The sequence below is a fragment of the Sphaeramia orbicularis genome, chromosome 17, assembly GCF_902148855.1.
Source record: "Sphaeramia orbicularis chromosome 17, fSphaOr1.1, whole genome shotgun sequence".
NCBI classification, from domain to species: domain Eukaryota; kingdom Metazoa; phylum Chordata; class Actinopteri; order Kurtiformes; family Apogonidae; genus Sphaeramia; species Sphaeramia orbicularis.
The window spans coordinates 38337919-38364729 of NC_043973.1; the positions used below are offsets into that span (position 1 = coordinate 38337919).

Below are 26811 nucleotides of genomic sequence, written 5' to 3' on the forward strand. Positions count from 1 at the left end.
ATAATAATGAAATGAAATGAAATTATACATGCTCGCAAAGGAGTGGGAAGAAGTAAAAACTTATGTACTCCTACCCCCAACTTCTATTCCTTATGATCATTATATTGCAATTATTATTTTGTATGAATATTGATATAATAATAATAATAATAATAATAATAATAATAATAATAATAATAATAATAATAATAATAATAATAATAATATCACACATCCTTTTTCCTATATACACTGATATGATAATACCCATTTACAACTTTTTCTACCAGATATTAATTAATACCAGATATTAATCAAAACTAAAAAGAACAAAAACAAAACAAAAACAGATATACATACATTATATAAATACATATAATATTCTATATTGTCCTATATAGTAATAATATATTCATATGTCCATATTTAAACTAGATATTTTCAGCACATATGTGGCAAAGTACCACTATGAAAAACAACCAGACCCCACCCCCCACCCCCCACCCCCGGCCCTTTCCTCTTTGTATTTTGTAAAAATCAACTTTATACGCAAAGCATTCATGTTAAAACCTAACACTGCTACACAGATATGTTTTTAACTTATCTTCCACACATTTTACTGTTTTCCTGATGCTATTTGTGACATTTTTTATCAATATTAAATGACCTATGAACCCCAAAAAAATGAATTATGAGGACACTTACAATAGTCATGTATTGTATGTTGTAGTTCTCATCTTGTTGGCTTATTTTTGTTCCTTCACTAAAGAACTGTCTGTATGAAGCCACATAATGAACTAATGCCGCACAGCGCTCAGAGGCTCTGAGGGTCTGAGGTGTTCTCTTCTACCTCAGTGTCTGGCAGCTCAGAGTTCATTTCCAGGCCAGTATTGATCACTGTGTGTTTACTCTGAAAAGCGAGCAGTGTCACCTGTGTGTTTTCTTTCAGTCTGAACACACTACCATGCTTTCTGCAGTAATACAGACGAGTGCACTCAGTCTGCACTCTTGTCTCCTACATGTTACATTGAGTCTGTTGCTTCTAAGGTAAGAATTATTATTTCTTTTTCAGCTCTGCCGTGTAATTCCTGTGGGTAACTTCATTAACCCATAAAGACCTAGTGCTACTTTTGATTTTCTCCTCTTCATCGAACCTTTCTTAAGTGATTTATCATCATTACATCATTACAATATTATCCTCTGTATTTTGTGTTTTTTCAGTAAAAATCATGTATGTTCCCATATTGAATTTATTGATCATGTAGATTTTAACAAAAAAAACTCGGATTAAAGTTATTATTATTATTATTATTATTATTATTATTATTATTATTATTATTATTATTATTATTATTATTATTATTATTATTATATCAGAAACAGAGATAACTGAAGAAAAAGTGACTTTTACAGCAGAGATATCAATAACTGAATGTAAAAAAAAAAATGATTTAATGCAGTGGTTCCCAACCTTTTTTGGCTCGTGACCCCATTTTAACATCACAAATTTCTGACCACCCCAGACATTCAAAATGGAGACACTTTTGTTGCTAAAATATATTTCTTTTTGATCATGTAATACTTTGTTAGACTATGTTGCAAATAATAATTAATTTTAGGCAACTTTTATGCTATATAATGCACCTTTTTAAATTTTTTAAAAGGAAAAGTGTGTGGTGTTTTAATTATAATGACATATATATTGAATCATTACAACATATTTTTTATTAGTATTTTATTTTATTATTTTTTTTATCAATTACTAGAAATTCCAGGTGACCCCATTTGAACTCCAGGTGACACCAAGGTTGAAAAACCCTGATTTAATGGTTCAGGCTTCACAGGGTTAAAAACTGAGATTAAAGTTGAGGGTTATTATATCAAGAACAGAGAACACTGAAAAAAAAGTCACTTTTACAGTAAAATATATCCTTATCTGACCATAAAATAAGTGTCTCCATCCACTATCATTGATCCAACTCCATGGGTTTTACTGGTGAATCAATGTTGTAGAAGACAGCAGTGTTTCCACGGTAACTAAACATCCTCTGAATGTCGAAATGGGCCATATCTGATGACCATAAAAATGAAAAACTGTATTTTACACCAATTTTTTTTTAACATGGATTGATAGGATTAGTGGATCAGAGGTTATTAAACATTTTAGATCAATTGATGGTTTTGGTCACTGGTAGAGGTTTGGGTCTTTATGGGTTAATATAAGCTGTTTTCTTGGTAGGATATGCTAATTCCTGTTAATGTAACAATTTTTTAGTGTTTCACTAAATGTCCCTTGTCTGATTAAGATAAGTTAAGGAAAATGTGGACACAGATATAATTAAATCAAAACAAACATGGAGTAGTAAATGATTAAATATATACATGCAGATAAATGACTAATGTATAGATTTAGACTTGAAGTGTAACACTGTAAAGTGGTGGAATTATCAGAAAATGTTTAGACATATTCTGACTTTAATCTCAGAATTCTGAGAAAAAAAGTTAGAATTCTGAGAAAAGAAGTCAGAATTCTGAGATTAAAGTCAGAATTCTGACTTTAATGAGCGTTCAGTTTCTATGCTCCGTATATCTGGAACAAACTACCAGAAAATATCAGGTCTGCTGAGAGTCTGAGTTCTTTTAAGTCCAGGTTCCAGACTCACCTGTTCACTGCTGCCTTTGACTAAAAGGCTTTTGACTTTTTAAATTTTATATTCTCTTTCGAAACTCTGCACTGCAACTCTTACTTTAATATGTGTGTGTTTTTATATTATTGGGTTTTGTGTTGTTTTCTTACTTGCTGTTTTTAATCACCTTTTACATGTTTCTTTTGTAATGTTTTAAATGTGTTTCTTTTTCCCTGTCCTTGTATTTCAATGTCCTGTGTGACGCACCTTGAATTGCCTTGTTACTGAAATGTGCTATACAAATAAACTTGCCTTGCCTTTAATCTTACTCAGAATAATAATAAGATAAATAAATAAATAAAACATATAAATATATATATATATATATATATATAGATAGATAGATAGATAGATAGATAGATAGATAGATAGATAGATAGATAGATAGATAGATAGATAGATAGATAGATAGATAGATAGATAGATAGATAGATAGATAGATAGATAGATAGATAGATAGATAGATAGATAGATAGATAGATAGATAGATCCCCAAGAGGAGGGAAGAACGAATCTTAGCAATATGGTGTTTTATCACAACATAGCTGAGATGTTTCATACTGAGCATAAAGTTCACAAAACAAATGAAGAATTGTGGGTAGATATTGAAAATCCTTATATCGAACATTTTCCTACAAGAAAACAAGCACATTTGGATCAGCAGAAGAAAATTCTACAGCGAGATTCTATTATTAAGATAGACATAGACATACTTTTCTCCAAAGTGATACAAATGACTTCGTTTTCTTCAACTGTTAATTTGTTCTATTGATTTTCACAGTAAGATTACCGTCACAACAGCCGGCGATGAACAGCCAAGTGTTCGTGAAGCTCGATCTGTGGCAAATCAAGCTCCGGTTCAACCAGTAGACTGTGTTTTATCAGAGTGGAGCTCATGGTCACGCTGCGATACCTGTCAGAAAAAGAAAGTGAGTATAAAGACAACAAAATATGATGGTATATTAAGATACTGGTGTGTGTCTGGTCATCGCTTTCACTGAACAAGACTAGTAAGAGTTAATATTCTGTGACAATATTAACTCATAAAGACGCAAACAGCTAAAACCATCTACTCGAGGTTTCTGCCCGTTAAAGGGAAGTTTTTCCTCGCCACTGTCACCAATCACAAGTGTTTGCTCCTGAAGGATTCTGTTGGGTCTCTGTAAACTTAATTTGATTCTGATTTGAATTGATAAAGCACTTTGTGACTCTGTCTGTGAAAAGTGCTCTATAAATAAAATTTACTTTACTTTACTTTACTTTACTTACTGATCTAAACTGTTTAATACCTGTTGATCTATTAAACCACAGCTGTCAAACATGTGGCCTGGGGGCCAAATCCGGCCCGCCAAAGGGTTTAGTCCGGCCCTTTGGATGAATTTGTGATATGCAAAAATTACACTAAGATATTGACAATCATTTTAGTTCAGTTTCCATATTCTGATCTAAAGTGGGTCGGATCACTAAAATATTATGGTAATAACATATAAATACTCACAACTTTCTCTTTGTAAATGTAAACATTTTCATGTATTTACACTAAAACAAAGTATAATTTCGCAAAAACTGTGAATAACTTGAACAAATATGAACCACCTGAAATGTCTTAAGAGAAGAAAGTGCAATTTAACAATATTTTGTCTGTAAATGATAAACTGAAGCATAATATTGTTAAAATTACACTTATTTTTTTTAGTTTATTCATGTTATTCACATTGTTTTAAAGGATAGTTTGTAGATGTAAACATTTTCATAATGTAATTTTACTTTTTTCACACAAAAACATGAGGAAGGTTTGGAGATGACATTATTTATATATTATTATGTTATTATTTTACTGGTTCGGCCCACTGCAGATCAAATTTAGCTGAATGTGGAACTGAACTAAAATGAGTTTGACACCCCTGCACTAATCCTATCAATACATGTAAATAATTGGTGTAAAATACAGTTTGTCGTCTTTTCATGGTCATCAGATATGACCCATTTGGACGTTCAGAGGCTCTGTAGTTACCATGGAAACACCATCGTCTTTTACAGCATTGATTCACCAGTAAAACCCATGGAGTTGGATCAATGACAGTGGATGAAGACGCTTGGTGTATGTTCAGATAGTGATATATTTTGCTGAAAAAGTAAATTTTTCTGCAGTTTTCTCTGTTTCTGATATAATAACCCTCAACTATAATCTGAGCTTTTATGAACATCTACATGATCAGTGAATTAAATACTTAAAAAATGACTCATTTTTACTGTAAAAACACAAAATACAGAGGATAATATCATAATAAATAGTTATAAATCGTCTACTGATCTATACTGTTTGAAACCTGTTGATCCACTAATCCTATTAATACATGTAAATAACTGGTGTAAAATGCAGTTTGTCATCTTTTCATGGTCATCAGATATGACCTGTTTAGACGTTCAGAGGCTCCGTAGTTACCATGGAAACACCATCATCTTCTACAACATTGATTCACCAGTAAAACCCATGGAGTTGGATCAATGACAGTGGATGAAAATGCTTGGTTTATGTTCAATTAATGATAGATTTTACTGAAAAAGTCACTTTTTCTGCAGTTTTCTCTATAATCTGAGCTTTTATGGACATCTACATGATCAGTGAATTAAATATAGGAAAATGACTTATTTTGACTATAGAAACACAAAATACAAAGAATAATATAATAATAAATGGTGATAAGTCACTTGAGAAATGTTAAATATAGAGAAAAAAAAAACTATTTTAGAAGTGCCACATAAGTAGCACTGGGTCTTTATGGGTTAACATTAACATGATTAACTGTATTTTTTACACTGTCAGTTTGTAATATGGAAAAGTCTTTGACTCCTTTATATCATGTGACACCAAAAGAGTGCAATCACAGTGACATGTGTTGGAATTAGGACTGCAACTAATGGGTCGATTAATCTGCTGATTATTTTCTCAATTAATCCTCAAAAACCTAAACTGCTGCCAGCCACCCAAAGCCTTCACTGATCTAAAATATTTAATAACTTTTGATCCACTAATCTGACCAATACATATGAATAATTCTGGTAAGCAAACAACCCTTTGAAGTGTAAAAAAAAAAAAAAAAATCATGATTTACTATTTAATACATTATTCTAACCTATAAAGACCCCAACACCCATCACCAACCAAAAGCATCTACTGATCTAAACTGTGTAATACCTGTTGATTCACTAATCTTATCAGTTATATGTAAATAATTCAGGTAAAATGCAGTTTCTCAGCTTTCCAGAGGCATCAGATACGACTCATTTGGACATCCAGTGAACGTGGAAACACTGTCATATTCTGTAACAATGATTCACAGTAAAACCTACTGTATGTAGTTTGAGAAATGACAGTAGTTGGCGACACTTGTTTTTATCTTCAGTTAACCCTTTCATGTATAGTGGTCGCTACAGTGGACAGATATTCTACATCTGTTCTCTTGTATTTTCATGGGTTTTGTTGTTTTACTTCCATATCAGCCAACAAAGTGGACGCTTGTGTATCATCCCATACACTGACTTTCATCCCATTACTGTGACTTTGCTGTTCTAGACAAACCTGATTTGCAGTTACATGTCTGAGTGTAAAAAATTGTTAAGTGTTATTAGACTGTAATTAAGTTACATTTTGCTTGTTTTTTTTGTTTTTTTTTTTAAATAATGTTGTTGTTTTTTTGCATATTATCTTCTTGCAGGTATGTTAAAATGTGAGAAAACATCAGATTAGCAGCATTAAAAATGTTTTTATTTCATAGTTTTCTCAGTACATCATTAAATGCATGTTTCTTTGCTTCTAAAATCAAATGCAGTGTCCAGCTGAAAGGACATTTTTGTAACTCCATGAAAAATAGGTTCATAAAAAATCAATTGCATTTTTTTCATGCTTTAAGAGGAATAAAAACACTCAGAAAAAAAAAAAAAACTTAATTAAGGTTCTCATAATTCATGCATGAAAGGGTTAATTATATGTTTTGCTCAAAAAGTCACTTTTTCTTCAGTTTTCTCTGTTCTGATATAATGATCTTTGAATTTATACTGAGCTTTAATGAAAATCTTTATAATCAGTAAATTACAAATGGGAAAATACTGGATTTTCGCTGAAACATCCAAAATACAGAGGATCATATTATAACAAATGGTGATAAATCAGTTAGGAATGGTTAGAAAGGGTAAATTCATTTGTAAGTTGAAACAAAAAATAGTCCGGGATCTTTAAGGATTAATAAATGTATTATTTGGTCTGCAAAATGTAAGAAAAAGGTGAACCAGCATTTCCCAAAACCCTAGAAGATATTGAGATTTGTCTTATTTGGTCCGAAGCCCCAAGAGCTTCAATTTAACCCTTAAAGACCCAGTGATACTTTTATGTCAGTTCCCAAATGAAATTTTCTCTATATTTAACCTTTTCTAAGTGATTTGTCTCCATTTACTATAATGTTACCCTCTGCATTTTGCATTTTATCAGTATAAATCAGGTATTTTCCTGTATTTAATGTACTGATCATGATAATAATCCATTGAATTTTTTCAGTTAAAATCAGATGTTTTCCTATATTTAAGTCACTGACCATGGAGGTGTTAGTAAAGCTTCGCAAATTCATGAGAAGAGGTTGAAAATAGTTTATTCCAACTTTATGGGCAACAGTGTACTTGGAAATGCAAAGTCAAATGTGTTAAATAAAAATAAATTTAAAATTAATGCATAAAGACCCAGCGCTATTTTTATGTCAGTTCTCAAATAACATTTTCTCTATATTTAACCTTTCTTAAGTGATTTGCCACCATTAATTTATAATATTATCCTCTGTATTTTGCATTTTATCAGTATAAATCAGGCATTTTCCTGGATTTAATTCACTGATCATGAAAATGTTCATAAAAGCTCAGATTATAGTTGAGGGTTATTAAATGAAAAACAGAGAAAACTGCAGAAAAAGTGACTTTTTCAGTAAAATCTATCATTAACTGAACATAAACCAAGCATTTTCATCCACTGTCATTGATCCAACTCCATGGGTTTTACTGGTGAATCAATGTTGTAGAAGATGATGGTGTTTCCATGGTAACTACAGAGCCTCTGACTGTCCAAATGGGTCATATCTGATGACCATGAAAAGATGCCAAACTGCATTTACACCAATTATTTACATGTATTGATAGGATTAATGGATCAACAGGTTTCAAACAGTATAGATCAGTAGATGATTTATAACTATTTATTCTGATATTATCCTCTGTATTTTGTGTTTTTGCAGTAAAAATAAGTCATTTTTTAAATATTTAATTCACTGATCATGTAGATGTTCATAAAAGTTCAGATTAAAGTTGAGGGTTATTATATCAGAAACAGAGAAAACCGCAGAAAAAGTGACTTTTTGTGTAAAATTTATCATTAACTGAACATACACCAAGCATTTTCATCCATTGTCATTGCTCCAACTCCATGGGTTTTACTAGTGAATCAATGTTGTAGAAGATGATGGTGTTTCCATGGTAACTACGGAGCCTCTGAACGTCTAAACAGGTCATATCTGATGAACATGAAAAGATGACAAACTGTATTTTACACCAATTATTTACATGTATTGATAGGGTTAGTGGATCAACAGGTTTCAAACAGTATAGATCAGTAAATGATTTATAACTATTTATTCTGATATTATCCTCTGTATTTTGTGTTTTTGCAGTAAAAATAAGTCATTTTTTAAATATTTAATTCACTGATCATGTAGATGTTCATAAAAGCTCAGATTATAGTTGAGGGTTATTAAATGAAAAACAGAGAAAACTGCAGAAAAAGTGACTTTTTCAGTAAAATCTATCATTAACTGAACATAAACCAAGCATTTTCATCCACTGTCATTGATCCAACTCCATGGGTTTTACTGGTGAATCAATGTTGTAGAAGATGACGGTGTTTCCATGGTAACTACGGAGCCTCTGAACGTCTAAACAGGTCATATCTGATGACCATGAAAAGATGACAAACTGCATTTACACCAATTATTTACATGTATTAATAGGATTAGTGGATCAACAGGTTTTAAACAGTTTAGATTAAATCGGTATTTTGTCACCATTGGCTGTTTGGGTCTTTATGGGTTAACACAGATCACAGAAAAAAAAAAAAAAAATTTAAATCCTTATTCCCTCATATTGTAGTCACCATATCTGTCTGAATAACTAAAATATAAGCTTGTTCTTCACCATGAACCTTAACATTAACGCCATCATTTTCTACATAATTGGTACCATAACACTTGTGATGTAAAGGTTAACCAAAATGTGTCCACAGTCGGACAGAATGAGCTCAGATTCTGATAAATAAGGTTGTTATGTCATATATTAGTCCTTAGAGAGACCGAGGTAGTCTGAATGACCATTACAGGACCTTGTTGTACTAGAGCTGTTTTATTTGTGAGGTTGAGAGCTCCACCGCTGGCGAAGGTCTCTGCTGATGTACTCCGGCGCTCTATCTCATCCACTTTACACAGAGGGAGATTAATAACCTTGACATGACAAAGTGAAAACAGCCCACTAATCTGATTTCAGCTGTTATAGCTCCCCGGAGCAGTCTCTAAGCCACCTTTATTGTATTGGGGCAGGCCTCGCTCTGTGTTTCTCTGACCGTTTATGTGTTTCTCTCCTTCAACCATCCAAGTACCGCTTCGCTAAACTCATCCAGCCTTCTCAGTTTGGAGGGGAGCCATGCAATTTTCATGGCAGGGAGGAAGAAGCCTGCACTGTTCCAGCACGCTACACATGTGACAATGTTCCACTGTGTGAAGGCTTTCTCTGCACACAAACAGGTATCTTTCACACTCATCATGTTGAAGATAATAATGTTTTAATCATCCCTTAATGCAGGGGTGTCAAACTCAATTTCTTCCGTGGGCTAAATTCAGCCCAACTGAACCCTTTCGTGCATAGTGGTCACTACAGTGGACAGCTATTCTCCAGCTGTTCTCTTGTATATTCACGGGTTTTGTTGTTTTAGTTGCATATCAGCCAACACAATGGACACTTATGCATCATCCCATACACTGCAATTCATACTGTTACTGTAATTTTGTTGTTCTTGATAAACCTGATCTGCAGTAACATGCTTTAAATCAATTGCTAATTGTTATTAGACTGTAATTAACAGTTTTCTTAATCAAAAAGGGTTTTTTTGTTGCATATTATGTCCATGAAGTTAGTAATAACTAGTATTAGACTATGTTAAAATGTGAGAAAACATCAGATTAGCTGCATGAAAAAATGTTTTTGTTCCATAGTTTTTCTTCTTCCCACGTATTTTCAAGTGTAGATGAATGATTTTGGAATTTTGAATTTGCATGTATTCCGCAAATGCTCGAAATAAACAAAAAATGAATGAATGAATGAATGAATAAATAGTTTTCAAACAGTATATGACTTTCTTATGATGGGCTTTAAATACATGTTTCTTTGCTTCAAAAATTAAATTCATGGTGTCCAGCTGAGTGGATGTTTTTGTAACTCCATGAAAAACCAGTTCATTAAAAAAAAAAATAAAAAAAAATTTAAAAAAAATAAAAAAAATCAATTGCACTGTTTTTTTTTTTTTTTAATGCTTAAACAGGAATAAAAACAGGGAAAAAAATTTCTACTAAGGTTCTCATAATTCATGCATGAAAGGGTTAATCTGAAGTGGGCTGGACCAGTAAAAAATTAGCATCATAGCCAATAAATAATGACAACTCCAAATTGTTTTAGTGCAAAAAATAACATTCAGTTATGCCAATATTTACATTTACAAACTATCCAAACAAAAAGGATGTGAATAACCTGAAAAAAGTGAAATTTGTTAAGAAATATAAGTACAATTTTATTAATATTCTGCCTCGACTTTTTATTTTTTATACATATGCATTACAGATCAGATCTACAAAGGCACAAAACATTTAATAACAGGCAGAAAATTGTTGAAATTGCACTGAATTTTCTGTAGACATTTCAGGTTGTTCATATTTGTTCAGGTTATTCACATTTTATTGTTAAAGGATAGTTTGTTCATGTAAACATTTTCATAATTCAATGTTTTTTGCACTAAATCAAAGAGAAACAATGGTGTTGTCATCATTTATAGGTTATTATGATATTATTTTTGAGTTTGATGCCCTAACTTGCATTTTGCAAATTCATCCCGCAGGCCGGATTGGAACCTTTGGCGGGCCGGTTTTGGCCCCGGGGCTACATGTTTGACACCTGTGCCTTAATGCATCATTAGTTGTTTTTTTCTGTATAACAGTAGTCACTTTTCCATTGACCCTCAAATTGCACAAATATAACTTGTGCATAAAAATTTACCTAATGGAGAAAACGACAATTTCGCCAACAGTCTCATTTTTTGATTAAAAGTTTTTGCGCTGGCTAGAGGTGGTTATTCAGGCATAGCACAAATGGTATATCACGCAAAACTGCAATGGAAAGATCTTTTTTCGCAACTAGAGTCAGGTGAATTAAATAAACGGATGTTGATGGACGTTACAACAAGTGAAGAAGAAGAAGAAGAAGAAACATGTTGCCGTATGTGTGGACACACCAGAAAACCCAATCATTTTTAATTTAGTACGAGATAGAGGGGTAATATATAATAATAATGAATATATCTGTAAATCAACACCATAATTACATTTGCCATCATGTTTATGGAATGACTTCTCGTGTCATCTCACGATAATAAACAAACAAATAATCGCATTTGTGATTTAATGGAAAAACCGGCATTACGTACTTCTGTTTTTTCGACATTTAGTAAATATCGGTAAAGTTTTGCGCAGATGTCCAATGGAAAAGCAACTACTGTTAGGCAGTGTTTTTCAACCTTGGGGGCTGGACCCCACATGGGGTTGTCTGGAATTTAAATGGGGTTGCCTGAAATGTCTAGTAAATGATTAAATAAATAAATAAATAAAAGTTTTTAATAAAGAAATATATGGTGAGCCGACAGACACAATCACACTCCATAGCAGACATGACAAACTGTGAAGCTGAAACTGAAGCACTGTGGGTCTGTTTATCTGTCAAATGTTCATTGTGGTCGGTTTCAGATGCTGCAGCTCTTTCATAATTCATAGTTTGAGTTCTTGTTTGTTCAGTATTAATTGTCAGCCTTGTAAATCCAAGCTGGACTGACTGTACATATCCTGACCAAGGAAGATAAAATTCTCACTTTGTGCAGTAATCTACACCTGGATTTACTGCCTCCATCAAGAATAATATACGTTATATAGACTAAATGTAGTCTAAAATTAATGTTTATTTGCAACATAATATAGCAAACTATTACATGATCAAAAACAAATTAATTTTAGCGTTTTGAATGTCTGGGGTCGCCAGAAATTTGTGATGTTAAAATGGGGTCACGAGCCAAAAAAGGTTGGGAACCACTGTTTTAAAGCATTGAGATGGTTGTTTGTTGTGGTTTTGGCACAATATAAACACAACAGAATTGAGCTGAATTAATGCAGATTTTCCTCTCCTTCAGGTCGCTGTATTCATCGAACTCTGCAGTGTAATGGTGAAGATGACTGTGGAGACATGTCAGATGAAGTGGGCTGTAAGAGGGTTCAGAAGCCCTGCAGGGAGGAGGCTGAAGAGTACTGGGGAATTGAGAACCTTGCCAAGGGGTGAGTCAGGCTGCGAAGTGAGTCCCAGATATTTATTTAGATATGTAAACGTGTTCCTCTCAAATCAATCTGCTCACTGTTTGCTGTTGATGCTACACTTCTCTCAGAATCAACATCTTGAACGGTAACCTGGAGGGAGTGGTGCTTGATAACAGATACTACGCTGGCAGCTGTTTGCCACATTACATCCAGGATGTCAAATTCAGGAAGCCGTACAACCTGCAACAGTACACTCTACAGGTGCAACTTTACATTAAAAGAACACATATTCATATATTATGCATTAGAGGTTGACCAATATTGGTTTTTCTAAGGCTGATTTTTTAAAAATTCAATCAGTTAATGGCCGTTATCTACAACTGATTTTTGAGGCCGATATTTAAGACTGATTTTTTTTTTTTTTTTTTTTTTAGAGCACAGTGACAGTAAAATACAATTGAAACACTCAGATAATTAAGATGTTTATGCAGCAATATAAATGAAATTATTAATACACGTACACATAGTATTCTTTTAACATTTATTGAACTTGCCTGCTCAAATATCTTATAACATTTTTACTACAGATCAAATATCTGCTTTCAAAAAAAAAAAAAAAAATTAAGGCCAATGGCCGATATTGAAAAAGATCAATATATTGGCCCGATATAACAGCCAGCCTCTATTATGCGTATATTCTTCAGTTAGTTGCTTTAGCTGGCAACCAAACAACCCTTTAAAGTGTAAAAAAGAAATCATGATTTACCATTTAATACATTATTCTAACCCATCACTGACCAAAACATCTACTGATTTAAACTGTAATACCCGATGATTCATTAATCCTATCAATACATGTCAATAATTGGTGTAAAATACAGTTTGTCATCTTTTCATATCATCAGATATGACCCATTTGGACTTTCAGAGGCTCCGTAGTTACCATGGAAACACCGTCATTTTCTACAATATTGATTCACTAGTAAAACCCATGGAGGTGGATCGATGACAGTGGATGGAAATGTTTGGTTTATGTTCAGTTAATAATATATTTGACTGAAAAGGTCATTTTTCTGTCTTTTTTTCTGCTTTTGATGTAATAATCTTCAACTATAATCTGAGCTTTTATGAACATCTACATGATCAGTGAATTAAATATTAAAAAATGACTTATTTTTACTGTAAAAACACAAAATACAGAGGATAATATCATAATAAATAGTGGTAAATCATCCACTGATCTATATGGTTTAAAACATGTTGATCCACTAATCCTACCAGTAAATGTAAATAACTGGTGTAAAATAAATTTTGTCGTCTTTTCATGGTCATCAGATATGACCCATTTGGACGTTCAGAGGCTCCGTAGTTACCATGGAAGTTATTTTTCTGCAGTTTTCTCTGCTTTTGATATAATAACCCTCAATTATAATCTGAGCTTTTATGAATATCTTCATGATCAGTGAATTAAACACAAGAAAATACCTGATTTATACTGATAAAATACAAAATGCAGAGGATAATAGTATAAATAAATGGTGGCAAATCACTTAAGAAAGGTTAAATATAGAGAAAATTTCATTTAGGAGCTGACATAAAAATAGCACTGGGTCTTTATGCATTAATTTTAAATTTATTTTTATTTAACACATTTGACTTTGCATTTTCAAGTACACTGTTGCCCATAAAGTTGGAATAAACTATTTTTGGCATCTTCGCATTGATTTTACTAAGCTTTATTAACACCTACATGTTCAGTGACTTAAATATAGGAAAATATCCGATTTTAACTGAAAAAAATACAACGGAAAATATTATAATAAACGGTGACAAATCACTTAGTTGTGGTTAAATGTAGACAAACATTCATTTCATTTGGATGTCACCACAAAAACATAGTTCAGCATGGTTAAAGGTGAAACCCTACACTTTAACCCTTTCATGCATGAATTATGAGAACCTTAGTCAGTATTTTCTTCTTGAGTGTTTTTATTCCTCTTTAGGCATGAAAAAAACAATGTGATTGAATTTTTTTTTATGAACCTATTTTTCGTGGAGTTACAAAAATGTCCACTCAACTGGACACCATGCATTTAATTTTTGAACCAAAGAAACATGTATTTAAAACTCATCATCAGAAAATGACATACTGTGTGAAAACTATGAAATAAAAACATTTTTAATGCAGCTAGTCTGATGTTTTCTCACATTTTATCCTACTCAGATACTAGTTATTACTCATTTCATGGAGATAATATCCTCTGAGACCCAGGAAATTAACAATTTTAGCTTTTTTACACAAAAAAATTGTCTTGATTGGATGCACAATGCAACAGTTTTTTCAGATACATTTTAAAATAATATTTATTTATTTATCTTTTTAATGGAATGTCCTTTGCAATGGACGGCATTTTAGTTAAACTGTCAAACTTTAGTCACCTGTAGAGGACACAATGCATTGCTGGATCTCAGGAGGATATGCGAAAAAAAAACAAAAAAAAAAAAAAAAAAACTTTTTGTTTAAGAAAATTCTTAATTACAGTCTCATAACAATTAGCAATTGATTTCCACTCAAACATGTTGCTGCAGATCAGTGTATGTGATGATGCAGAAGTGTCCACTGTGTTGGCTGATATGGAACTAAAACAACAAAACCATGAATATACAAGAGAACAGCTGGAGAACAGATGTCCACTGTAGTGACCACTGTGCGTGAAAGGGTTAATCATATATTGATTCCTTCAGTTCAGATCCACTGTGGTGGTGTAAAGAGATGACATTACAAAACTTACAACTCCATCCAAACACTTATGGGACATTTATTTCGTCATCTATCCACAGACGAGAGGCTCATATGACTTCACCGTGGATGCATTTGAGTCATACTCTGACTACATGGAGAACACGTTGAAGGAACGCTGGTCCAAAACCACAGTCAGCTTTGGGTTTTCCCTTCCAGGTGTCTTTGAATTTTCCTACAACAGAAACGAAAACAAATATTCTAAATCAGTAAAGAAGATTCACCGTTACTCCGGCAGGGTGAGATGTCCAGTTCCTCCCATAACCTCTGTTCACATTTATAAATTCCTTCTATAATCCTAAACTTCAGTGCATTCTCTCTCCAGACTTACAGCTTTGTGAGGGCCAAGGCAGAGCTGGAGTTAGCCCAGTACATGCTGAAATCTGATGATCTGATGCTTCACCCTGAGTTTCTGCAGCGTCTGCGTTCGCTGCCACTGTCTTATGTTTATGGAGAATACAGACAGATTTACAAAGACTACGGCACCCATTACATTACAGAGGCAGCTCTGGGAGGAGACTACGAACACACAATCATCCTGAACAAAGAGAAGCTCCAGAGAGCAGGTAGCTGGGGAACACAACCAAATGAGCTTTATTTTAATCCCGCATGGTTGATGAACAACTTTGTTTCTGGTTGTAGATTATTCTTTGGAGGACTACAAGTCGTGTGTGCAGTCGGGCCTGAAGGTTGGCGTCAACATAAACGGTGTTTATGTCAGCGGAGGCTTCAACATAGGAGGCTGTGACGGCCTCTTAAATGAGATGGGAGGTGAGGCTTTGTTTATTTTATTAATGTAGTTATACAGGGTGTCCACAAAGTCTGTTTACAGCAGTGGTGTAGTGGTCCCTAGAGAAGTGGGTATACTCTAGATTTTTGGCCTTTTTTTTTTCAACATTCTTTTCATTGGAATCAAGGTTAAAAAAAAAAAAAAAGTGACAGTCATGCAAAAAAAAAACCCAATGCTTTTGGATTTTCTACATAACTTAAGTACAATACCTACCCCATCCCTCCACCCATCCTAAAAATTCCAGGGTAATGCATCCCAATCTGAGAATAAATAAATCGATAAACTAGAAAAGCACTCAGAGAGCACAGACCTCATCATTTATTCCTTGTGCCGGTATCAACCTTTCCTGAAAATTTCATCAAAAATATTTGTCACCACCAAGGTTATAACAGTTTTGGATTCTTCATTATAGTTTAGTTTTATTTAGTTTTGACTTTTTTTTTCTCTAATTCAGTTCGTTTTAATTAGTTTTTAGAGCAGGTTTGCTAGTTTTTATTAGTTCTTGTTATTTTCTAAATGCTTAGTTTTAGTTTAGTTTTAGTTGCTTTCTATCTTTTCTCTTCTTCTCCGTCGTATTCAAATAAATCCCAGACAGGACTCTGCTGCTTTCTCCCAACTTTAGTCTTCATGTTTCCAGGTAGAGTGGGGACCAGAAGACGACTATAAGACAAGTGACAAGAAGTGACGGACCGTTATGGTGCCAGCAGCTAAAATTGCTTGAGGGAAATAAATCGATTTTATATCATTCCAACACTGACAAAGACGAAAACAAAGGGAATTTTATCCAGAATTTTTATACGTTTTAGTTAGTTTTGTAAGCACACAATACAGTTTCAGTTTGTTATAATTTTTTTCTTTCAGTTATAGTTTTTATTTATTTCAGTTAACGGAAATGTTTTTACAATTCTAGTTTTCGTCGTTTCGTTAGTTTTCGTTAACAATAATAACCTTGGTCACCACAACTGGATGACCTTCAACCAACCATCATTTTCCAGGTAGATGGTGCACCACCACATTGGGGACTGCATGTTGGTGGGTTCCTAAATCTAACATTTCCAGATCGGTAGATTGGAAGGGATGGCCCAATTTCCTGGCCACCTCATTCACCAGATATCACTTCTTTCTGTGGGGTTATGTTAAAGGTGCTGGAGACTTTCGTGACCAGTTTTTCATAAAATCTGTCAAACCTCAGTCATATCCTCAGTATCACGAATCTGTAAGTCTGTCTGTCATTACTCACCTGAATCTCTTGCATTACGGTGAACAACTTCAAAGTGCCATCCACCATAAACAAACCGTATGTTTACAAACAGAGCCATGAGGGAACTCGGGCATCTTCGGAATTTTGTCGCAACGTGCATTGTAGGAAGTGAAGGCTCGTGTTGCCGCCTGACAGCAGTAGCGGCAGCGCGACCATATGATATTATATGGATGAAAAAACATGCGGAAATGGCTGGAGGAATGTGCATAATCTGAAGGGAGCTCCTGCCGTTTCCGCCTTGTGTCTGTAGCAGCTGCCACTGTCAGACCGGTGTTTCCCACAATGACAAAATTCCAAAGTTGCCCGAGTTACCTCCAGTCTCTGGATGTAAACATACGGTTTGTTTCTGGTGGATGGCACTTTGAAATTGTTCACCGTAATGCAAGAGATTCAGGTGAGTAATCACAGAAAGACTTACAGATTCGTGATACTTAGGCTATGACTGAGGTTTTACAAATCTGATGAAAAATTGATCACGAAAGTCTCCTGCACCTTTAAAGATATCGTGTTTCCAGGGCGGCCATGGTAGAGCGAGTCGTCCAATAACTGAAGGGTTGGCGATTTGAATCCCGCTCTGTCCTAGTCATGTGCTGTTGTGTCCTTGGGCAAGACACTTCACCCTCCTTGCCTCCAGTGCTGCTACTCACACTGGTGTATGAATGCATATGAATGTTCGGTGGTGGTCAGAGGGGTCGTAGGTGCAAATTGGCAGCCACGCTTCTGTCAGTCTGCCCCAGGGCAGCTGTGGATACAGATGTACAGGGTGGGGAAGCAAAATTTACAATGAACATTTAGTTGTTTTTTCTCAGCAGGCACTACATCAATTGTTTTGAAACCAAACATATATTGATGTCATAATCATACCTAACACTATTATCCATACCTTTTCAGAAACTTTTGCCTATATGAGTAATCAGGAAAGCAAACGTCAAAGAGTGTGTGATTTGCTGAATGCACTCGTCACACCAAAGGAGATTTCAAAAATAGTTGGAGTGTCCATAAAGACTGTTTATAATGGAAAGAAGAGAATGACTATGAGCAAAACTATTACGAGAAAGTCTGGAAGATACTATTAAAGAAGAATGGGAGAAGTTGTCACCCCAATATTTGAGGAACATTTGCGCAAGTTTCAGGAAGCGTGTGAAGGCAGTTATTGAGAAAGAAGGAGGACACATAGAATAAAAACATTTTCTATTATGTCAGTTTTCTTGTGGCAAATAAATTCTCATGACTTTCAGTAAACTAATTGGTCATACACTGTCTTTCAATCCCTGCCTCAAAATATTGTAAATTTTGCTTCCCCACCCTGTAGTTTACCACCACCAGAGTGTGAATAAATAATGGATCCACTGTATGCGATTTGAGTATGTGTTCATAGAAAAGCACTATATAAATCTAATCCATCATTATCGAAAAAAGGTATGTGACATCATTGACCTGACTTAAAAGATCACTGATGAGGCTATGCTACAGTCAACAGGGAAACAAATCTAGTCTTGATGTGCTTTGTGTGTGCAACTAACGGTGCCCATATAAATGAGGCAAAAAAAAAAAAAAAAAAAATTCAATATTTACTTTTCATTTTGTAGTAATTTCCAAAGATTTGTCGACTCATTTGCTTTTGTAATAAATGTGTTTTTGATTGATTTTTGATTGATGTATTTATTTCGAACATGAATGTCAAACAGAAGAAAATAAATAAACAAAACACTTAAACATAAGACATATAACACATATTCAAAAAGGAGTGAGAAGAAGTACAACTTATAAACTCCCACCCCTTCTCCTTATATAATTAATAACAATAATAACCTTCCTCGTCTAATCATATCTATACACTATGACATAATATGACTGATACTTACTAGTAAATAATTAGGTTTCTGGCTTTATATTATTATGAACAAATATAATATGATTTACATAAACACATAATACAATAACACATAAATGTAAATACATATTCATACACAGATCTATACACACATATACACCTACATATATACACACACACATACACACTTATACATACATTTACACACACTTACCACATACTTGTACATCTTTATCACACCCAGTGATCCCCAAGCCCTCCCTCATCCCTGTACCTCTGAAAAATTCTGTCTTTGTACCTCTTTTTAAATTCTTTGGTGCTTGGTCGTTGCTTTAACTCTATATTAAATCTGTTCCACAGTCTCATCCCGCTGACAGAAACACTAAACCCTTCCTAGTCGTGCATATTAAGGGAATTTTAAAGTTAATTTTCCCCCTTAAATCATAACCCCCCTCATGAATACTGAATAATTTCTGTATATTTGTTGGTAAAAGATTATTTTTTTTAGCTTAATACATTATTTGAGCTGTTTGATAGTCCACAATGTCTGTGAACTTGAGTAATTTTGACTGTAAGAATAATGAGTTTGTGTGTTCCTGGTAACCAACATTATGAATGATCCGTATTGCTCTTTTTTGTGTTAAATTGTAAAGAGACTTTATGGACACCCTGCACACAAAGAGGTCCTCTAGTTTACACTGAACATAAACTGAGGGTAAAATTTCATCTTTCTTGTACTTCTGTAGAGGACACGGCACGCGGCAGCATGGTGGAAGACTTTGTTGCTGTTGTAAGGGGTGGAAATAGTGAATCCATCAGTGCACTTATGGCCAAAAAGCTTCCCACTCCAGAGCTGATGAGACTGTGGGGCGATGGAGTCCATTTCAATCCTGACTTCATCAGAAAAACAGTGAGTTTTTCTGTCTTTCTCAACTGACAGTGTGCTCATATTTGCTTCGCTCTAACCTTCCTCTTGTGTTAGGGTAAGCAAAGACCTATTTTAGGTTTTAAATGCATAAATGAACCACATAGAATTTGTTTATTGCATCAAGGCTTTTTGACTTTGTCAGAAACCCCTATTTCAAAAAAATAATAGATTTTTTTTTTTTTTAATGAAATTATGAAATGCTCTGGTTGAAATTGTGTTGTTAGGGTCAGTTTCGACCTAGTTATGAAAATAAGATTATAAAGCAATAATTAGAGCCACTGTCAGCCAACACACTAACAGTCAGCTCTTCTACCAATCATGTGAGCTTTTGGGGATTCTCATTTTGCTCTGTTATCCAGTATAACTGCACAAAAACAGATCAAGCAAATAATAATAAAAAAAAATCCTTGTTGAGCCGCATTATGTAATAAATTCCCATTATGTAATAAAAGTTCAAAATGTAATAAGAATGTCACATCATCTTGTAATAAAGCTGCATTATGTAATAAACTGACGCATTTTGTAATAAACTACGTCAACGCATTATATAGTAAACTTTTTCACATTATGTAGTAAGTTATTACAATTTGAGAAATTTATTACAAAATGCACTTGACACATTTATTACAAGATGATGTGACATTCTTATTACATTTTGAACTTTTATTACATAATGGGAATTTATTACATAATACGGCTCAACAATCCTTCCATAACTTTTTGAGTTATCTGCTTACAGACAAACAAACAAACATCCTCCCCAGTCACCACCAAAATTTAATCATTTGTTTCTTGTGCCTGTATCAACATTTCCTGAAAATTCCATCACAATCCGTCCATAAATTTTTGAGTTATCTTGCCAACAACAAACAAACAAACCCTGATGAAAACAGAGTTGGTGACTGCAGAGTGCACATCGAGGGGTGTACTGACTTAAAAAAAAATAAAAAGGCCCAGAGGCTCACACCAAAAATAATAAAACCAATATTTTCATGGATAAAGAAGCCTAACGAGGTAACAAAGAGATGAGAAACAAATTGGATGGTAGATAATTGTTTTTAGTGTATTTTACAGCTGATTTACAACATGGGCCAAAACCAACCTGTTAACATAAGAGATGGTAACAAAAAGCTAACATATCTGCTCCCTAAAAATCTCTAAAAATCATGGACAAAAAACCAGTCAGGTACCACCACTGCCATAGCCTCAAAAAATACAAGTTGCTAAGCTTCAAAAGCTTTAGTGACCTATGTTTTCTGAAGTTAATTTTCAAATGCATAAACAACTTAGCACCTGAACCACTCAGTCCATTTGTTGAGAGACAGAACAGCAACAGAGTCACCAGAAGCTCCTCTAACCTAAATTACAAAATCTCCTTCTGCAGGACAACTTTCGGACAGTCATCCCTCTCCTGTAAGAGTATTAAACTCTGGAACTCACTGCCGTCAGAAAGAAAATCCATCTCAGAGTTTTAGATGTTCACCACCAGAACCAAAAAACTGATTAAAGACAAAACCCAACTGTTCTCATCTGTAAATATTGTGTATAATATGTGGGACAGTGAGTGAGTGAATGAATACCTCATACATAAATGCAACACTGGATTATCGAATTGTATGGTATGACCATTTTAAATGATGCATATTTTATATTTATTATATTTTTATGCATGGTATGATTGTTTTAAATGGTGTATATTTTATACTTGTACTGCAATGTTATGGAAGAGCCTAACGGGGACTGGAGTTGAGAATTACCACTAGCTATAAATTCTATATGCATCACATCAGCTACAACTATGTTTGACTGCATTGTCCCTGTCAAATAAATAAATAAATAAATGAAGAGGAGGGCTAATGTAGATAATGTTAACCCTTTCATGCATGAATTATGAAAACCTTAATCAATTTTTTTTTTTTTTCCAGAGTGTTTTTATTCCTCTTTAGGCATGAAAAAAACAATGTGATTTTTTTTTTTTTTTTGTGAACCTATTTTTCATGGAGTTACAAAAATTTCCACTCAGCTGAACACCATGCGTTTAATTTTTGAAGCTCAGAAACATGCATTTACTGACATACTGTGTGAAAACTATGAAATAAAAACATTTTTACCCTCCTGAGACCCAGCAATGCATTTTTGTCCTCTGTAGGGGACAAAAGTTTGACAGTTTTACTTGCTGTCCATTGCAAAGAACATTCCATTAAAATAATAATAATAATAATAAAAATAATTTTAAAAAATATATCTGAAAAACAAACAAACAAAAGAAACTGTTCCATTATGTGGTTTCCAATCAAGACAATTGTTTAATGGAAAAAAGCTAACATTTTCATTTTCCTGGGTCTCAGGAGGTTAATGCTGCTAATCTGATGTTTTCTCACATTTTAACATACTGTAATACTAGTTATTACTCACTCAGATAATATGCAAAAAAAAAAAAAGCAAAACTCTGTTAATGACAGTCTAATAACAATTAGTAATTGATTTAGATAAAAGAACAGGAAAGTTACAGGAATGTCAGTGTATGGGATGATGCATAAGCGTCCACTGTGTTGGTTGATATAGAATTAAAACAACAAAATCCATGAATATACAAGAGAAAATCTATAGAATAACTGTCCACTGTAGTGACCACTATGCATGAAAGGGTTAAAATTCTTTTATCTTGCAAATTAGTGACCAGCAAATTGAAGTGGAGACATTTGGAAGGGAATTGTACTAGTCGTTGTTACCAAAAATGGCACAAGTTACACAGTCAAAGTACAGCTTGGCTCATCGATGGCAAATTAGAGAAAAAACAAGTCAGTTCCAAAGGGCACTGCCAATGCCAAATACGACTGGGCTCCTTTGCTAGAGCACAACCAGGCTCCAGCACTTGTAGAACCCTGCATTTGGCTCTGTCTGAACCACTCAGTCCAAAAGAATAGCATTTGAACATATGACAACTGCTACAAATGTGTTTCTCATTAGACAAAGCCGCTGTATGAGCTAGTGACCTCCAGAGACTTCGCTCATGCTGACAGCCTGAAGAGGAACCTGAAGAGAGCTTTGTTGGAGTATCTGGCAGAAGCGAGCCCATGTCAGTGTGCTCCATGCCACAACAATGGAGTCGCCGTTCTAAGAGGTACCTCAGAGGATGTTGTGTTGTGGTTACTCACAGAAAACTGCAGATTTCCTTTGTTTTTGTTGGCCTGACTCATAATTGACACTTGTGTTCGTACATGATGTAATAAAAGAGCAGCTCTTTGGTGGTTTGGGAAGTTTCTGTTGCAAAATACAAAACAAAAGCTTCAAAATGTGGAATACAGTGATGAACAGGAAACCATTTTTATGTCTCCCATCAGGCACCAGATGTGACTGTGTGTGTCCGGTTGGATACAGTGGAAAAGGCTGTGAGATCACAAACAGGCCAGCAGGTTAGACTTAAGAATATTGCATCATTAGTCGCTTTTCCATTGGGCATCTGTGCAAAACTTTACCCATGTTTACTAAATGTCCAAAAAACAGAAGTGTGTAATGTCGGTTTTTCCATTAAATCACAAATGCGATGATTTGTTTATTTATTATCGTGAGATGACACGAGAAATCATTCCATAAACATGGCAACGAATGTAAATATAGTGTTGATTTACAGATATATTAATTATTATTATTATTTCTATATTACCCCTCTATCTCGTACTAAATTCAAAAATGATTGTGTTTCCTGGTGTGTCCATATATACCGTGACACGTTTCTTTTTCTTCTTCGCTTCTTGTAACATCCGGCTTTTTAATTCACCTGATTTCAGTTGCGAAAATGGTCTTTCCATTGCAGTTTTGCGTGACAGACTGTTTGCACTACTCCTGAGAAACCATCTCTAGCCAGTGCAAAAAATGTAATTGAAAAATGAGGCTTTTGGTGAAATTGTCGTTTTTCCATTAGGTAAATTTTTATGCGCAAGTTATATTTGCGCAATTTGAGGGTCAATGGAAAAGCAACTATTGTTCTTATTTTCTGTATTTCCAGTATTCCATTTCTTACTCAAATACATGCAAATTTCTAAATACACAGCAAAAATCCAAATCTTTCCAAGTGTATATTTCTCATTACTAGTCAAAATATCTCATCACATTTAAATAAGACATTATCACCTAAAGAGTAAGTTTCAGTGAGATATAAGAACTTATTTTGTGGACAATAGATCTAGAAAATCTTATTTCAAGAAGTCTTCCCGAGATAATTTACACTTGTTCCATTGACAGATTTGTTTTGCTCGAATTAAAGATGGGGTACGAGATGTTAGAAAAACGGTTCGAGCAAGCTACATTTTGAAAATACTCAATTCAAAAGTCCAAACCCCTTTCTTTAGACATCCCTCCGAAGCCACGCCTCCAGAGTACTGGCAGGCGAAATGCTTGTTCCCGAAGGTTCACGAGCGCTGCACAGCAACAATTCGCCAGCTCTGGCCCCTTATGGCCCCGGCTCGGGCTCCAACCCCAATCCATGCATATGTCATTCAGTCTCCTCCAACATCCCCGCTCTTACAGAACAGCCCCAGTTCAGACCTATCTGACTAACGTTACATTTCCTAGTGATTTATGTTAGTGACAAAACAGTTTGCCAGTGAACTTTCCATCCTAACATAACTAATATAGCCAAGCTCTAGTTCTGGCTTCGTTTCCTGTACCAGTGCTCCAAGCCTTTGAGAACGCACGATTCATGCACGAAGAGGGGCACACGCAGAGGGGGGGAGGGACAAATGGCAGTTGAGTTTGATAGACATATCACCATTCAATCATTTCGAGTGGGTGCTCATAATGATTGGATGGTGTTTTTTCAGTCCTGTCTGTTCCACAGGTAACTACATTTTTTTATTTTTGTTGTTTGAGCATCTAATTAATCGGTTGTAATCGGGGTGTGAAGGGGATTTTAAGCAATACAGTGATCCCTTGGCAATTCGCACTTTAAGTTCCACGGTTTTAGTTATTCGCGGATTTTTTGTCAGTGTTATTTTATATAAAAATGTTAAAAGAAAGAGAGAGAGAGAGAGAGAGAGCGAGCGAGAGAGAGAGAAAATGTAGAAATGTCAGTTCATGCATGCCCATGTATGTGTGTTTGTGTGTGTTGATGTTTGAGACCAAAGAGAGAGAGAGAGAGAACTGATTCGTTTCTTGTGCGTATGAGAGGAAAAGAGAGCTGGGAGTAGATGTGCGTGTGTTCGTGTGTACGTATACGATGGATAAGCGTCACGAATGAAGAGAGGAGAGAGTACGTATCAGCTGTTAGTACGTATGCACGTGTGTGTGTTTTGTTTACTTATTCATAAAATATATTTATTTATATGTAATTTCTTTTATGTAATTTATACATGTAGTACGTATTATCATTTGTATACATGTACATTAAATTTATGTATATATTTTTGTGCATGTACATGTACATATCCGACTGACATTTTCTTGTGTTATTAATCATTCTTTTCTTTCAGATGTTTTACAGTACGTACATGTACATGTGTCTGATCTATATATATGCATGTATACATGTACTAATCATTGTTTTCTTTTATGTATATCTCATTTATTTCATAATTATTATATTTGCAGTACTTATATACTATTTATAGATACATACATACATGTACCTAGGTCTAGGATAGGCTCGGGGGGTTCCGGCTCCAGTTCGCGGATTTTCGATTTTCGCGGGGGGCACCGGTCCCCATTAACCGCGAAAAATAAGGGATCACTGCATAGTAAAAAGCGCTCCAGGAAAACATCTTGCACCCCACCTTTAAGCAACAAAAATCTTGAATTAAGCAAAAAAAATCTGCCAATGGAATAAGTGAAAATGATCTTGGTAAGATTTCTTGAAATAAGATTTTCAAGATCTATCGTCTAAAAATAAGTTCTTATATTTCACTGAAAAGTTACTCTTTGGGTGATTATGTCTTATTTTAAGTGTGATGAGATATGCTGATGAGAAATGAGAAAAATACACATGGTAAGATTTAGATTTTTGCATTGTATAAATATCTTCACTGATAGGTGTTGGTGTTGATGGTGGCTGGAGCTGCTGGGGTGAATGGTCGTCCTGATTCATAATTTCCCTTCTGTGCAAAATTTAGCCAAGAAAAATGATCACACACACATAACTAAACATTAAAATTTATTCATACTTTGACAGGATGTACAGTACAATGTAATATTTCTTTTAATTTTGAGACCTAGACACCATAAGGCACAGGTGTCAAACATGTGGCCCGGGGGCCAAATCCGGCCCGCCAAAGGATCCAGTCTGGCCCTTGGGATGAATTTGGGAAATGCAAAAATTACACTGATACTAACAATCCTTTTAGTTCAGGTTCCACATTCAGACCAATTCAATCTCGAGTGGGCAGGACCAGTAAAATACTACCATAATAACATAGAAATAATGACATCTCCAAATTTTGCTCTTTGTAAATGTAAATATTTTCATGTATTTACACTAAAACAAAATATAATTTTGCAAAAAAATGTGAATAACCTGAACAAATATGAACAACCTGAAATGTCTTAAGAGAAGTAAATTCAATTTTAACAATATTCTGTCTGTTACTAAATGTTTTGTGTGTTTGTAGATCCACTGTGATCTGTAAGTTATAACGTACATGTGTAAATGATAAACTGAGGCAGAATATTGTTAAAATGACACTTATTTTTTCAGTTTGTTCATGTTATTCACATCATTTGAAAGGATAGTTTGTAGGTGTAAACCTTTTCATAATGTAAATTTACTTTTTTTGCTCTAAAACATAGAGTAGAGTTTGGAGTTGACATTATTTAGATATTATTATGTTATTATTTTATTGGTTTGGCCCACTTCAGATCAAATTTAGCTGAATGTGGAACTGA

General features: G+C 34.3%; 1 protein-coding gene across 1 annotated transcript; it reads left to right on the forward strand.

Annotated features, from left to right (window-relative positions):
- Nucleotides 1-943: 943 nt before the first annotated feature.
- Nucleotides 944-26012, forward strand: c8b (complement component 8, beta polypeptide). The gene is made up of 12 exons (XM_030160952.1): nucleotides 944-1026; nucleotides 3448-3595; nucleotides 9352-9499; nucleotides 12202-12343; nucleotides 12451-12583; nucleotides 15164-15361; nucleotides 15448-15688; nucleotides 15765-15893; nucleotides 19754-19917; nucleotides 22906-23059; nucleotides 23280-23351; nucleotides 25963-26012. Exons 1-12 carry the CDS (start codon nucleotides 944-946, stop codon nucleotides 26010-26012), a joined length of 1662 nt encoding a protein of 553 aa, XP_030016812.1.
- The last annotated feature ends 799 nt before the right edge of the window (nucleotides 26013-26811 follow it).

Coding starts and splice junctions, on each gene's coding strand:
- c8b (XM_030160952.1), top strand. CDS start 944: ATGCTTTCTGCAGTAATACAGACGAGTGCACTCAGTCTGCACTCTTGT. Junction 12,344..12,450: donor ATTGAGAACCTTGCCAAGGG/GTGAGTCAGGCT, acceptor CACTTCTCTCAG/AATCAACATCTTGAACGGTA. Junction 15,689..15,764: donor AGAGAAGCTCCAGAGAGCAG/GTAGCTGGGGAA, acceptor TTCTGGTTGTAG/ATTATTCTTTGGAGGACTAC.